Below are 14,763 nucleotides of genomic sequence, written 5' to 3'. Positions count from 1 at the left end.
GGCAAGATGGGACCCACCGCCGCTGTCTCCCATGCCTCCCTAACCTCATGCCGCTTTTGCTCGCCCAATCGAAATCCTTACAAGAGTAAAATGTATGCATAGTGCCTATCCAAATACATTATCACGATTTGGTCCCTGTCCTTTTTGTTTAAACTATTTTTAATCTGAATTACAAAAAAGAAAAATTATGTATCGAAAAGAGAAAAAAGTTGAAAAATATACTATACGCATGCTTTATAATAGTTGAATTTTTTTTTTATAATTTTTAGTAATATAAAAAAATTGATAAAGTAAGTGAGGTTATTAATATTATCAATTTTAGAAGGGTATTGATGAAATTAATAGTTTCTAGAAGGGCATCTATGAAATTATTCCTACTTATTACATGTAGAATTGCTTTAAAAAAGTTGAGCAACCATATTGTAATAAGAGGATAGCAGAGGGGCTAACGTTACATTTCGCCCCCACTAAGAGTGTATAAAAAAGGAATTGAGTGAAAAGTCGCTCCTTTTTGGGTCTGCTACATGCGAGGAGCTCCCCTCACCACCGCTACACTCGATATCGATCGCGTGCGTTGTTACGCATCTTCTTCTTCTTCCTAACATTTTTGATCCATTCTCTTTTTGGGAGCGTACGCGATCGATTGGTGTAGTCGGGGTCATCTTTTTGTTGATTCCTCGTTGAATTTGGGACATTCCAAGGTAAAAATTTCCTGAAAATTTGCGATTTGCTAGGTCTGTTAAATTTAGAGATTTTTGGTACTCATTTATGTGAGTTATGCTAGATTTCGTTTCTAGGTTTTGTGAATTGGGTTTTGTTTTGTGTTTGGGTTAAAATTTATCATTTAGTTGTTAATGCGCCCTTGTTTCCTGGTTTTGGATTTTTTGCTGGGTGGTAAATAGTTTTATTTGCACTTGTTTTTATTCCTATTTTTAGTGATTTTTGAGGATTTTTCTTTGCGTCTAGTTTATGGTAAATTTTGGGGCCTTTTTTTTCTAGGGTTATGTACGTTTATTGCTCGATTAGTGTGATTGTTTTGAGTGTAATATTATTATAAAATTTAATATAATTCCTTGTGATGCTTTCCTTGTAATCCTTGATGCGTTGTTTGTGTTGAGAGAATAAAAGAGGAAATAAGAGAAAAGGAAAGTACAAAATTGTTGAGAAAAGAAGTGTTTTTTACGCTTTCGGAGTACTTTAGGAAGGCAAAAAAAAATGTATGGACACCCCCTCCACTATAGCCCATTTCGAAATTAGCTCCCCTCAACCTTACTTTTCTTTTTATGTTAGCTTACTAAGTTGATAAATTTAATAAACTGTGTAATTTATTTGACCAAATCTTTTAATTTAAAAAAATAAAAATTAAGAAGGTGACAATAAAGGGGGAAAAAAATGAAATTTGAGGGTACAATATCAAAGTGGCCTATAATAGGAATAACAGTGAGGACACAAAGGAAGAATCTTTAGTTCTTGCTTCATCCTGATGTTGCATTAATATTACTTAAATTTGATATTTGTAGCAAATATTTTGCAGATTATCTTCAATAAATGTTGAGATTACTGTCCTTTTTTGGTTTTCAGCATATATGGAATGCTTGCTATTTAACCATTCTATTTATAGAACCTGTCCCCTAAAGAAGATTTTAGATTGTCAGGAACTTCATACTGGTGTGTTGTTTCATGAAAATTGGATGTTTACTTTCCTACACAGATAACATGTCTCAATTTTCTCAATATTGGCCTTCTGCTTCAAACATTCTAGGTGTCAAGATTACAATGTTTGATGTGAGGAAATTCATTGATCGGTGAGGAACGACAAATCGTATAATGAGTATTCATCAATTAGTGTTAAAAAAAATTACTGTACGACTAGAAAGATGCTTTTCATGTTTACTTTGTTGAGCATTTGACATTTTTTTGTTATTAATTTTTGTGGTTATGCAGGCAACGAAGGAATAGCGGACGTATTTCGACAAATTTTGTTTCCATTATGGTTAATACTACTGGCGACGAGTCATCATCTGAAGCAGAACATGCTAAGCCGTTGGGAAGGCTATCAATTCTTTCTTATGGCTCCGGTCACATGCTAAATGACATAACATCGGCTTGTTGGTTTACTTATTTATTACTGTTCTTGACTGACATAGGGCTTAGTCCAAGGTATATTTCATTCACAGTTGCTTGGTATTGATTGCTGTTACATGTATTTCTCCTGTTTTTCTTTTCTATTCACAATAATGTAATACTTAGAGCATAACGGTTGCATGAGAATTATTCAGGCTAGTTAACTAAAATGACTAGAGACATCCCTTTGCCCAACAATAACTGTAGAGCGATTATAAACTGTCGAAGAACAAAAAGGAAACATTTGAGTTTTTCATTGTAATCAACTTCAGCGAATGAAAATTGAGGCTCTCTAACTTGCTTGAAACAACAAAAGCATCCCTGTATATTTATCGCTTGTTTGGGCTTGTTGGAGCTAATGTGGAAGTGGTTTGTGAGTTGAGCGATTTCTGTAGAAGTACAGTGTTGTTTGAGCAGCCACTAACAGTGTTTTCATCAAATCCGTTAGTAAGTCCTATTCGCAGTAGAAGCAGAAGCTTTAGACTGGATCTTCTTCTTCTGTGCCTGAGAGTTTTTTTAGAAGCTTGGTCAAATGCTTCTGTGTTTAAGAGGTACTTTTTGCTTCTAAACCTTTTCGTCTCAATAAGCTTTTAAATAAAAATCCCATTTTCTGCTATCTCCTTGCTAGGAAAGCTCACCTGTTGTCTTTTGCATTGTGATATTTACTAGATTTCCTATGTACTTGGTTGACTATTATTTCGCCATTTTGTGTTCATAAAGTCATCATATTTATGTCTCATTAGCCTTCTCTAGTGTGAGGGAAATGTGATTGTGTGACTGTTGTTGGATTCACTCCGACTATATAATATTGTGAGGTCCTTTCACTGCTGCTGCATCTTTAATTGGTGGTTTGTGTTTATTGACTGCCATAGATTTGTTACGTGGGTTATGGATTCTTTGCAGGGATGCAGCTGTTGTTATGCTTTCTGGTCAAACTGCAGATGCATTTACAACAATTTTTGCTGGAGAGCTGGTACGATTCAAAATTTTGGTTTTTCTATTCTGAATTGAGAGTACATTTTAAGCAACAAAACTGCTGATTCTTGAGGGAGCAGAAAATAGCATTGTGCGTTGATTGTCTTGAAATATCATAGCTTAAGAAGTACCATAGCGAAAAATCTGAGTACTGTTAAATGTACTTTCAGAACAGTTCAGAAGTAGAACTTGAATTTGAAGTTCTACTTTTATTTGATGATGCAAATTTCAAAGTCAATATATGTGGATGGGTTGCATATGAGCTACATTAGTCTGGATATTTTGAGAGGCTGCAACTGCATATGCTATGAGGCTATTGTGCTATTTTGAATATCCTTATGGAGCGAGCGGTAATTACGGTTACTCAAAATACCATGTTTTCTGCTTTTGTTCCTTTCTTCTTCTTGTTCTTCATGTTTGTTGTGAATTAATAGGGTTTGTTTTGCTGATATTTGCTTTCTTATCAGATAGACCGTTTTGGGCATTTCAAACTATGGCATGCTGGGGGGTCTATTTTGGTTGCGATTTCCTTTTCGTCTGTTTTTGGTGGATGCGTACCCTGTAAAGTTTTGAGGACTGATTCTTCTGTTCTGGAAACCGTTGGTTACAGCACATTTGCTGCCATTTTCAATGTGGGTTGGGCAGTTACCCAAGTTTCGCATATGTAATCCTCCTCTCTGTGAAGCTTCTTTTTTTTTTTCTTCTGTTAGTTTCATTGCTGATCTGCTTGGTGATTTTCTTTTGAAGGTCAATGGTAAATTGCATCACATTGAATCCAACTAGCAGAGTTGCACTTGCCAGCTGTCGCAATGCCTTTACAATGGTCAGAATTTCTCGTTGTGCTCATTTGTCTTTATGTAATTTGCATATCCAATAAATGGTATCTCATTTTTCAGTCTGATGGTTATTGTAGATCGCCAATCTGAGTTTGTATGCAATTGCTTTAGCCGTGTTCAGTGCATATAATACCATGCAATCCATCAGCATAGTAATCCAGGTATCTTCATAAATATAGTATCTCATAATTTGTACTGTTAGTTGCCTTTTCAACTTACATCTTGTTAAAACTTTATCAGTACCGTTGGATTGCTTACTTGTCAATTTTCATTGGTTGCTGTTTCGTCTGCGTCTTCCTGCTTGGAACAAAAGAACCAGAGTAAGCTGATATTTCTATGTTTCTTGTCAATATAGCTTTGCGTTTTGTTTCATCATAAATTTGTTGTAATCTACTTTTTTCCTTCTACGTCCTACAGGCTAAAGAAACAAATTCAGTGTAAGAATCTTTCGAGAATATCTTGGGCCCATTGGTTCAAGAAAGTTCTGTATTATCAAGTAGCTGTGGTCTACATGCTTACAAGGTTGGTGACTAATGTTTCACAGGTATTCTCTTTGTCTCTACTTCCAAACGCACATTACTGGTGATCAGTAATAGTGTTCCTAAAAGTAAAATGTGCAAATTTTAATTTCTTTTTTATTGTTTCACTGGAGATAGCTAGTTCGGCTTCTCAAACTTGGACAATTTATCAGAAATATCACAGAAAAGTTTACACTGTTTTTAAGTGTAGAGGAATCCAAACTGAATTTTCAGTCTATCATGCTTCCACACTAGTAAGGATTTTTGCACTTATTTGCTAGCTAGTTAGCTGTAGATTCTCAATACGTAATACTCAGCACATTAGACTAAGCTAAACTAAGCTCATAATTTGGCTCCTTTGGGAAATTTTTGGACACTCAATATGTCAGCTAGGAGAATGTGAAGTATCATGAAATTTTAGCACCGAGGGTCTATAATATCATGAGAGGTGAAGATCATGATATGTTGTCGTACATCCGTCTAGTGAGTAGTGACTGAAGTTAGTTGAATGTGGCATAAGAAACATCAAGACAGTCAGGATTGTGTAGAACTCTTTGATCTAGCTTGAAGTTCATATATAGAGAACCAAGGAAGATTCACTATGATTAGCCATTATTTTGTTCCTTAATTACCCTTTTGTAACAATTCCTAATGTCTTGAAACTTACCAAACTATGAAGGGTTGATCCGATAGTTAGATAATACTTTGGAATTTCTGAAATTGTCAGAAAAGTTGGTGGTTTCTGGTAAATTCATTTTTAATAATTTGCAACTGATAAGGCCAACCGAGCTCAAAGATAGATTGTCATACTCTCTATTGGTTCACAACTTTTAGTCACTTTGTTGCACTGATCCAAAATGGAATGTTCCTCAATTAGATGCACTATTAACCTTTGGTCTCCAACATCTCTGTGTATGATACTGACCTTCAGTAGCCAATTGTGCACTTCTGTGCGAATTTAAGGTCTTGTTCTCATGTTACATTGCTTTCTGTTAGTATTTTATTGTTTGTCACTTATTATTTGTTCTCCTGGGTCTAATGTTTTATCTTCTTTATTACCATGATACTTCTTTCTATCATTCTTAAGCATTGGAAATTTTTATAAAGTTTTAGACAAATATGCCTGACAGAAATTACATAGTGAAACTTATACCCAACTATAAAGCTGGTTCTCACAATGTTTTTAATCTTGGCCAGGCGCTTCTTGCCTTCTATGTCATTAATGATTTGGAAATGAACCGTTCTTCGAAGGCTGTGGTGAGCATGTGAACTCTGCTGCTAATTACATTTAATTGTCCACGATTGCTTGCTTCATAAATTATCAAAGTGAAAAGCATGATAAACAGTTTTGAGTTAACTATGTTAATTATTGGGAGAATTTGATGCACGGATGCGCGCGAGAGAGAGAAAATGCAGTTTGGAAGTAGGACAAATTTTTACTGTAATATACAGCTAGTAAGTTATACTTATCGGAAAGTGTTGCTGCATTTTGTTTTGTTGAGTTTCAATAAATAAATCAATATCAGTAGTCTGAGAATCCAAACATCATGCCACATAATGTACTTTGTTCATCTACTTTTTTCCACATTGATGAAGCGAGAGACATCCAATAGATATCTTCTTTGGTTCTTGGGTACCTTAGTGCTTAGATCACATTGAATGGTATACCTTATTTAAAGTTGATGTTATTAAAACGGATATTGCTATAATAGAATTACTATTCTAGCTGATAGAATTTTCAAGTCCTGCATGGATCTGTCATTATCCATTCATAAATTTCTTTTTCAGGTGCCTGCCATTATCTATATTTCAAGCTTTATAGTATCTATCATTCTGCAGGTAAGTTTTACTGATCTTAGATTTTAACCTGCTTTTCTTGTATGGTTCGGTTTTCTTTAAAAATAAATGATAATAATCTGTGCAGGAGACACGATGGACAAGCTTGCGCCTTAAAACCTTCTTTACAGCTGGGGCGATTCTGTGGGTAGTCTCTGGCGCTGGAATTTTTGTTCTTCCGAGCAAGTTGCACGATATTATGTATGTTTTGTCTATTATTATCGGTGTTGCTAATGCACTAATGACGGTATGTTCAATCTATCATGGTCTTTTTTACTGGAATTTCAAAAAAATATCGTCTTTCATGATTGTTATTTCAATAAGAGTAGTCTAACCTGCTAAATTTTACATCACATATGATATTGAGCTGAAAACCTCCTATTATTTTCTTCATAGTTTTTGCTGTGTTTACCTTTTGTTGGCTAGATGTAAAAACCAGTGCATTCCTCAAGTATAATAGAGAAAAGGATGAGATAAATCCTGTTAACGCAACCCTTTTACAAATGAAAATTTTGATCTAGGATGAACTATGTGGCAATCATAACATGCACCTCTCAGACGCTTTTAACCGAATTGCAAATCTAACTGTTATAGTCTGCTGAGAGGTCAATGTTATCTATACAATCTAACATTCTATTGTAGTTACTATCCCACTGTCATTGCCTCATTTTTGTGAATTTTCCCAAATTAGTCTAGCTAGGATTTGCATCAATTTTTTTCTTCTGATTTTATGTGCCTTGAATGAATTTTGGTCTTTTGATCTTAAGAAGCTGGTTTTATTTATTCTTTGGGTCTGAGAGAAACAAAAATCATCTTTTATGTTGCATGATAGTGATTTAGGGGTTATTTGGTTCCAAGGAAAAGCATGGAAAAAAGTTCTCTTTGGTGAAGGAAAAGAAGGTTTCCATGGAAAACTCTTTTTTCAGTTTTTCGCTCATTTTGTTCCAAGGAAAACTAGCTTTTTTTTTCGAAAACTTTTTCCTAGATTTCATGGAAAACTGGTGTTTTCATTTAACAAAAAAGAAGGGAGAATGAAAACAATATTTTCCATAAATCTGGAAAAAAGTTTTTCCAAAAATCCTTTTTTATGCCTTATATGCCAGCTTAAGAATTAACCTCTCAAATCAGTGATCATCTTTGTGTTGCTAGTGAATAATGATGGAATGCCAAACCTTTAATTATGTTCTTCGGATCAAAAGCCAAGTTATCTGCTTTACAAATTACATGGTTCCTTAAAAGATCCTTATAATTTCGTTATAAGATTAAAAGTTTAGATGTACTTATTTTATAATTTTGTTAAACTTCAATTACCAGCAGTGATATTTTGTTATCAATCTTTTGATGTTGTACTCTGAAACAGGTAACTGGAATCAGCATGGAAAGCATACTTGTTGGAGAGGATTTGAATGGCTGTGCATTTGTGTACGGTTCATTAAGTTTCTTGGATAAATTGTCATGTGGACTTGCTTTGTATGCACTGGAGTCATATCAAGGTAACAGGTCGGTCACGAAATTTACTTGATGCACATTTTTTTAGTTGGATCAAGGATTGCCATGCCAGTCTGGCACGGCGTGTTCCTCTCATGCCGATAAAATGGAGTATTTCAAATTCATTTGTTTTTAATCAAAATCCTTTCATTACCGATCTCAAACAGTATGAAGGTTGGTTGAGTAAATTTGCTTTTTAACGAGACCTCACTCGATGAGTTGAACTATATTGTTTTTTTTTTTTGAGTTATTTTCCTTGACTAATAGAGGATCAGCACGTCATTCTAATTAATGTATGAAGATCTAAGCAGTTGATATATTCTGCATACTCCTTGAAATGAACATCTTAGATCTTTCAAGTTTATCTTGATGATTCAATCATCAGAAATGTCTTGATATTATTACAGCTTGAACCATTAACATCAAGTGTACCGCAACATTGGAAGTGAGTGCAGTTTCAGGCTATACCAGTAATAAATAGTCTTAATATTAAATCCTTTGAACAACTTTATTCAAAGATTCCGAATATTAATAAATATTGAGAACATCAACTTGATAATTTGGCAACCAAAGTAGGCAACTGCAGCAGATTTTCCTTGATTGACAAGTATTAATGTATAAAACTTAGTAATCGACGACTTAAACAAGTTGAGCTCACTCTTATGGATTGGTCTCGTGGGATCTTCGTCAACAGTGCGCAACCTTTTTTTTTTTTTTTGACATTTGCACTGTTTATCAAGTAATAATAGGTCCTCTTTTCTGTGTGGAGCTTTAATTGATATCGTCTCAATGGCTTTTAAGCATGTAACTCTCCCTTATAGATGCAGCAGGAAGAACGGATATGAAGCTCAATAATAGCATGGAAGTTACTCATTCAGTCACCAGATATGGTTTTGGTGTATTTCCTGCAGCATGTGCACTTGTTTCAGCGGTAGTGACGTACACTATGGATCTTCCAGATACTCGATCAAGACCTTTAAATGAGCCCCTTCTCGCATAAGTTCCTTTGAAGGGCACATTGGTCGTAAGTTTTTACCCCTTATTTTTTCTTTCTTGACTATTGAATTGAGACAGAATACTTTCAGAAGTGCTATGGTCTTTGTATATTCGCTTCATTTTTGGAGATATGACATCTAAATCAATGATCTACTTCGTCAAACATTAAATAGTCCTATCTAGTTTGATATCGTTCATTTTGTGTTCATTTGATGCATTGCAAAATAATTATCGAATATCAAAGAAGTTGGTCTGAAAATGCTTAAATACCTAATATTATGTTTAATGATGTCGATCGTCTATTTAAATACACTATCGTCATAAATGGATTTGGTTCTTCTGGAAGTATTCTAGCTCAACTCCTGCAACATGTTTTTGATCTATGCAGAGTCTAATGTACTTGTTTAATACAGAAAAAAAGGCATTATTTGGCTGGTCTCCAATCAACCTAACTCGACGTTCTCGCAAACTCTATTCTCCTTAGAAGAAACATCTTACTTTACTATTTCATCATCCAAATATTACGAAGATCTGTTGTTGCAGAGCACAGCTGTGGCAGATAGGTTTGATATTAGAAGAAACTCAAAATTTGTACAAAATCCTCCATATCGATTTAACTCTTCTTGAATTGTTTGATTTAACTCGCGTTAAATCTCTTTCCGTATCTTCTGAATATAAGCTTAGTTGAGTTGATAAATTGAGCTGGTATTCTCAGTTTGATGCAAAGCATTTAAGTCATGTAATTAGATTACATTTATTTCATCCTATTTTGTGAAATGTATGCTGAAGATGAGATAATTAGAGCAAGAATTCGATCTGGTGATGCATTTGAGACTTTTGTTGGTGATGCGAAGTATTTCGCCTTAGAAATAGCTTCAGTTTAATTATTGGCTATACTATTTTCTGACGAAAAAAAAAAAAAAAAACTTTTGAAATAATTTTTTTTTTTTTTTTAATCATTCAATGTGTCTGAGAAATGACTTTTCTCTTGTTTGTTCTTATAGTTGGTTAGCTTGCAATGCACCTAGTTTAGAAATAAATGACAATTTGTTTAACAAAATTTGGAAGCACAAAAAAAAAATTATTTCTAAGATTTTATTTTTTTGTTGTAAAATAAATGTCTTGGATGACAGGATTGCAAACCATCTAATCTCTACTATCATAATTTACTAGTGAAATACCCGCGCGATGCTGTGGATCTAAAATATTTTTATAATAAATTTTATTTTTTTAATATTTTTATATAGTTTTATAAGTCTAATTATTAATTAAATAAAAATTATATAAAAATAATTTAATAGTTAAATCTTAAAATTGATATATGTCCAAATAAATTTATACATCACTTTATTTTATAAAGATTTATATGAGAAAGATTTGAGATAAATCTATCAAAATAATTTTAAAAAAATCAATAGATAGAAGGGAAGTAAATTTGTAGAATATAAAATTAATTATATATATATACATATAGAATTAGGCTACTATACTATCTATAGTACCGAGCTCCGGTACTATAGTGTTTGTTTGCGATCTTAGGGCATTCAAATCAACGATCCACACCGTTAAATATGATCTAGGGTATATGAATTTCTTAGGAATAAAATTTTAGTTTTTTTCGATATCGTTTACTTAGTAAATAAATCAAATCAAAATGGATGGTGAAAATTGAATAATTTTTAAAATTTTAGCATAGGACTTTTAAATTCAAGATCAAGAATGTTAATCTTAATCTATATAGTTTAAAGTATTTTCTATCAAAATTTGAAGAAATTTAGATTCTTCTACACCGTTAAACTCCAAACTCGTCATAATAGCCATTGAAAATTGACAATTTTGAAGTAGTTTGATCATAAAGTAAACTATGTCAAAAAAATATAAAATTTTATTTCTAGAAACTTTAAATACCCTAGATCAGTTTTAACGGTGTGGATCGTTGATTTGAACGCCCTAAGATCGAAAACCAACACTATAGTACCGGAGCTCGGTACTATAGATAGTATAGTAGCCTAGCTCTCTATATATATATACTATATTTTTAAAATTTTTCACTTAAAATTTAAATTATGTATTTTTTTATACAACGATATTTTAAGTGATTTAAATTAAATCTATCATGTTAAATTTTATTATACGATTTATTATGCATATTATTAATAAAATTAATTAATTTCATAGAGTTTAGAGATTTAAAATTTTTAGTTTTGAAGAAATTTAAATTATGTGTTTTTTTATACAACGATATTTTACATGATTTAAATTAAATCTAATATGTTANGAGGGTTTGGGAGGAAATGAGAGAAAGAGTTATATATATGGGTGACACGTGTCACTCTCTGGACCTCCCAAATCCTCCTTTAATGTAATAAAAAATAAAAAATATAAGAATAGATTATGTACAAAATTTCAGCTTATTTTCTTTTTTTCTCTTTTTATTTTTATTTTTTTTGAAATCTCCATTAGATAAAAGGCTCTATTTGAAGTCACAGTAAGTTATCCATTGGTAATTACTTTTTCGTTAGGACGATTTGAATTGTGATTGGAAGTTAGAAGTTTGATATTTGCTCTTTAAAAGACGAACATATTATTGCCTTTTAAAATATTTGATTATACTTTTTACCTTTCATATAATATAAGTTTTTAAAGTAAATTAAAGAGATGTGCTAAATGAGATTTCCACACATTTCACGACCGTGAAAAGGGTTTAAAGGGAAATATTTATTTTAGTAAATTTATACTTTCTTACTGGAATTAAAAAAAAAAAAAATGGATACTAGTAAATAGGAAGAGTGCATTGTGTTAGAAATCAATAATAAGTTTATAGTAAAATTTCTTCTAATGTTTGTCACATAAGTATAGGTATGGTGAGAAAGTGTGACGAAAAAATATTTCGTTTATTTTATAAAAAATATTTCGTTTCCTTCAGTAAAATAGTATTATATTTTTATAGATGGTAATGATTCAGTTGAAATATAACTTGTATTGTCTTGGTGAAAAATAGAAAGTATATATTTTTATAGACTTGTTGTCCGATTTTTTTATTTTTCAACTTATATATATATATATATATATATATATATATATATATATTTATATATATTTATATATATAATTTAGTAAGTTTCAAGAACCGTTATGGAAAACACCTTTTCAGGTTTAACTTAGGGTTTAATAACCCATTCATACTCGAATAACTACGCCAATATATAACGTGAGAAGTTTCTCCTTAATACGATCGAACTTGATCTCAATAAACCTCATTTCTTGTTTTACCACGAGACTTTAACATAAGAAGAACCAACATGGAACTTTACAAAAAAAATGAAAAATAACCATATATATATATATAAAAAAGAAAACTCTTTTCCTTAAATGACAAACCATAATTTCTGATAAATTGTTTNTTTAATATAAAAAAAATTAAACACGATATTTAACGGTGCCTAAAAACATTTTATAGATTGTAAAAATATAAAATACATAACATATATATATATATATATATATATATATATATATATATATATATATATATATATATATATATGTAGAGAGAGAGAGAGTTAGGCTGGTATACTATCAGTAGCATGTAGGTCTCTATACTGGCAAGTTGTTTTCAATGATGCGGCTTGTAAATCGATGATTGACTTCGTAGACTTGATCTACACTATTAAAAATATTTGAAAATTAAATTTTATAATTTTTTAATATTATTTGGTTAGTGATCAAAATGTCTCAAAATTGATAATTTTAATGGTCATTGGGCTACGTTTGTGAATTTAATGGTGTAAAACAATTCAAATCTGATAAATTTTTTATAATTTTTTTTTTTCACTATTTAGAGTAAGATCAGTATTTCTGATCTTAAATTCAAGTCTTTTATCATTATTTTTTATGAGATTTTTATTTTCAACTGTTCATTTTTAGACTGCTCGTTTGATACGTAAATAATGTTGAAATATTACGAAGTTTAGTTTTCAAATACTTTCAATAGTGTATATCAAATTTAACGGAATCGATTGTCGATTTAAAAGCTATATCATGGAAAACAACTTAGTAATACGGATGCCTCCATGCTATCGATATATAGTCAGCTGATCGAACTATGTATATATATATATATATATATATATATATATATATATATATATATATATATATATATATATATACAAATGAGGTGCGTCGGAGGAGGAAACGGAACGGGATTTATTAGTCTCNATATATGTCAGTAGAAAAGGTTTTTGTTATACACTATAATAACTGTAAATTTGTGTTTATATGCAGTCATATTTCTAAAATAATTTAGTTTGATAGGAAAAACTTGTTTGGTAAAACTGAAAAATAACCCTCGTTATTCCTCGAATATTTCCTAAACAAACACTGATAATGTATAAGATGTTCTTAATTTATTCTATATTGCTAAGGATAGGATTTATATGATGTAATTATTATTAATTATTGTTGTTATTATTTTTTCTCAAGCAAGGATTGGAGCTCTTAGTATTTATTTGAGTTAGTATTTTCAATGTTTGAAATATTCAACCTTAATTAGTTTACCAAAATAGAGCATTGTCACTTGAGGAACAACTAGGCTTAACTTAAAATAAAATGCATTAGAGGCTTAAAAAAATGTGACTCAAACCTGGCATGGTCCATTTTTAGACTAACTTGCCTCAACAACTTGATTGGTAAGGATTTGGAATTTGACCATAAATTGCTTAATTATTAGTAACCAAATAAGATATCTATGAGTCACCCTATCATATGACTTGGTCAATAACCTAGCAAAAGGCTCATGAACAATAAACCTAACAAGTTGTAAAATATACTATTATGAAATTATGAAATTCTCATTCTATATTTCTCATTAAAAGTGTAAGTTTTTTCAAAAAAAAAAATACAAAAAAATATTATGTGAATGCCCCACTAGTAAGATATTCTTCCTAAATGCCTAATCTAGAAATTAAATGCTAATTTAGTAGAAGTGAATTGAACAAATTAGTAATAGGACCTAACTGGCTCAATATGGAAAATTAACAACTGTTGGAGTATTTTTATCAAAAAAAAAATAATCACCATTTCCTTTTCTTTCTTTCTTTTTTGATGTAGGTCAAAAACAACTAAAGATTTTTTTTTTTTTCTTGAAATGCATTAAATTACTTTATCCTAAATCTTAAGTAATTATTTTGATTATTATGATATCTACAACCTAGCTAGCCTGATTAATTAATTCCTAAACACTAAAAACTGAAAATTTTGTGGGCCAAGCAAATTGTGTAAATTTTACAAAATTTTTTGAGCCAAAACACTGGGGCTAAATTTTAAATTTTGACTCAAAATTTTGACTCTCTCACTGGTTCTCACTAGTTGATATCCCTCATCTTTTCTAACATTATAAATCATCTACCTAAGGATTAAGTCCACCTTATATTTATTATTATTAGTAGTACAATTATTATAAACATTAAGGAAAAGCCCAAAGTAGATTATGCTAAATGTAGAATTTTTAGTAATTTCTTATTCTCCTTAAAGCATCTTCCTCCTCACCAACTCACACCCCCCAAATTGTTTCTGATTCCATGTTCATATATATTTAGATAAACCCTACAACAAACTATCCCTTCACTCTCACTCCCCAAACCTGCACCATTTCAAAATAGTGCAGCTTCAAGATCAAATATGTTTCCTAGTGCAAACAAAAAGGGTAAATTCCACAGTTGGTTCCTGAATTTCCCGCTAAAAGTTTCATTTCCGTACCAAAAACTTAAAACTCTTTAAAATTGTTTTATTTTGATTCTTTATCCTGATTTTTTTTTTTTTTTTCTGCATCAGTTTGGTGAGAATATTCTCCGTTGTGAGATAATCACATCCACCGTCTATCTGTGCCATATTTCTGCTTTAAGATTCGCGCCAATTTAGGCGAGCTCTATAAATACATGCACCCCTCCCAATGCTCCCTATGTTTTCCATAAGACTACGTACCACAA

The 14,763-nt window shown here is 31.4% G+C and overlaps 1 protein-coding gene across 7 annotated transcripts; it reads left to right on the top strand.

Moving 5' to 3' along the window:
* Nucleotides 307-8,801, top strand: LOC109712674 (major facilitator superfamily domain-containing protein 12-like). Of its 7 annotated transcripts, none has more exons than XM_020236387.1 (14): nucleotides 307-701; nucleotides 1,763-1,805; nucleotides 1,945-2,160; nucleotides 3,028-3,097; nucleotides 3,567-3,763; nucleotides 3,847-3,922; nucleotides 4,013-4,096; nucleotides 4,176-4,255; nucleotides 4,353-4,479; nucleotides 5,651-5,710; nucleotides 6,242-6,292; nucleotides 6,378-6,536; nucleotides 7,650-7,782; nucleotides 8,599-8,801. In XM_020236387.1, the coding sequence occupies exons 2-14, from the start codon at nucleotides 1,777-1,779 to the stop codon at nucleotides 8,775-8,777; spliced, it is 1,461 nt and encodes a 486-aa protein (XP_020091976.1). In that variant the 5' UTR covers nucleotides 307-701; nucleotides 1,763-1,776; the 3' UTR covers nucleotides 8,778-8,801. The 7 variants fall into 7 exon arrangements, with proteins under 7 accessions (XP_020091976.1, XP_020091979.1, XP_020091977.1 ...); XM_020236390.1 differs by having other exon boundaries at nucleotides 7,650-7,789; nucleotides 8,599-8,769; XM_020236388.1 differs by lacking the exon at nucleotides 1,763-1,805.

This window comes from Ananas comosus, linkage group 7 (assembly GCF_001540865.1).
Source record: "Ananas comosus cultivar F153 linkage group 7, ASM154086v1, whole genome shotgun sequence".
NCBI classification, from domain to species: domain Eukaryota; kingdom Viridiplantae; phylum Streptophyta; class Magnoliopsida; order Poales; family Bromeliaceae; genus Ananas; species Ananas comosus.
This window is presented reverse-complemented; position numbering and strand designations above follow the sequence as displayed.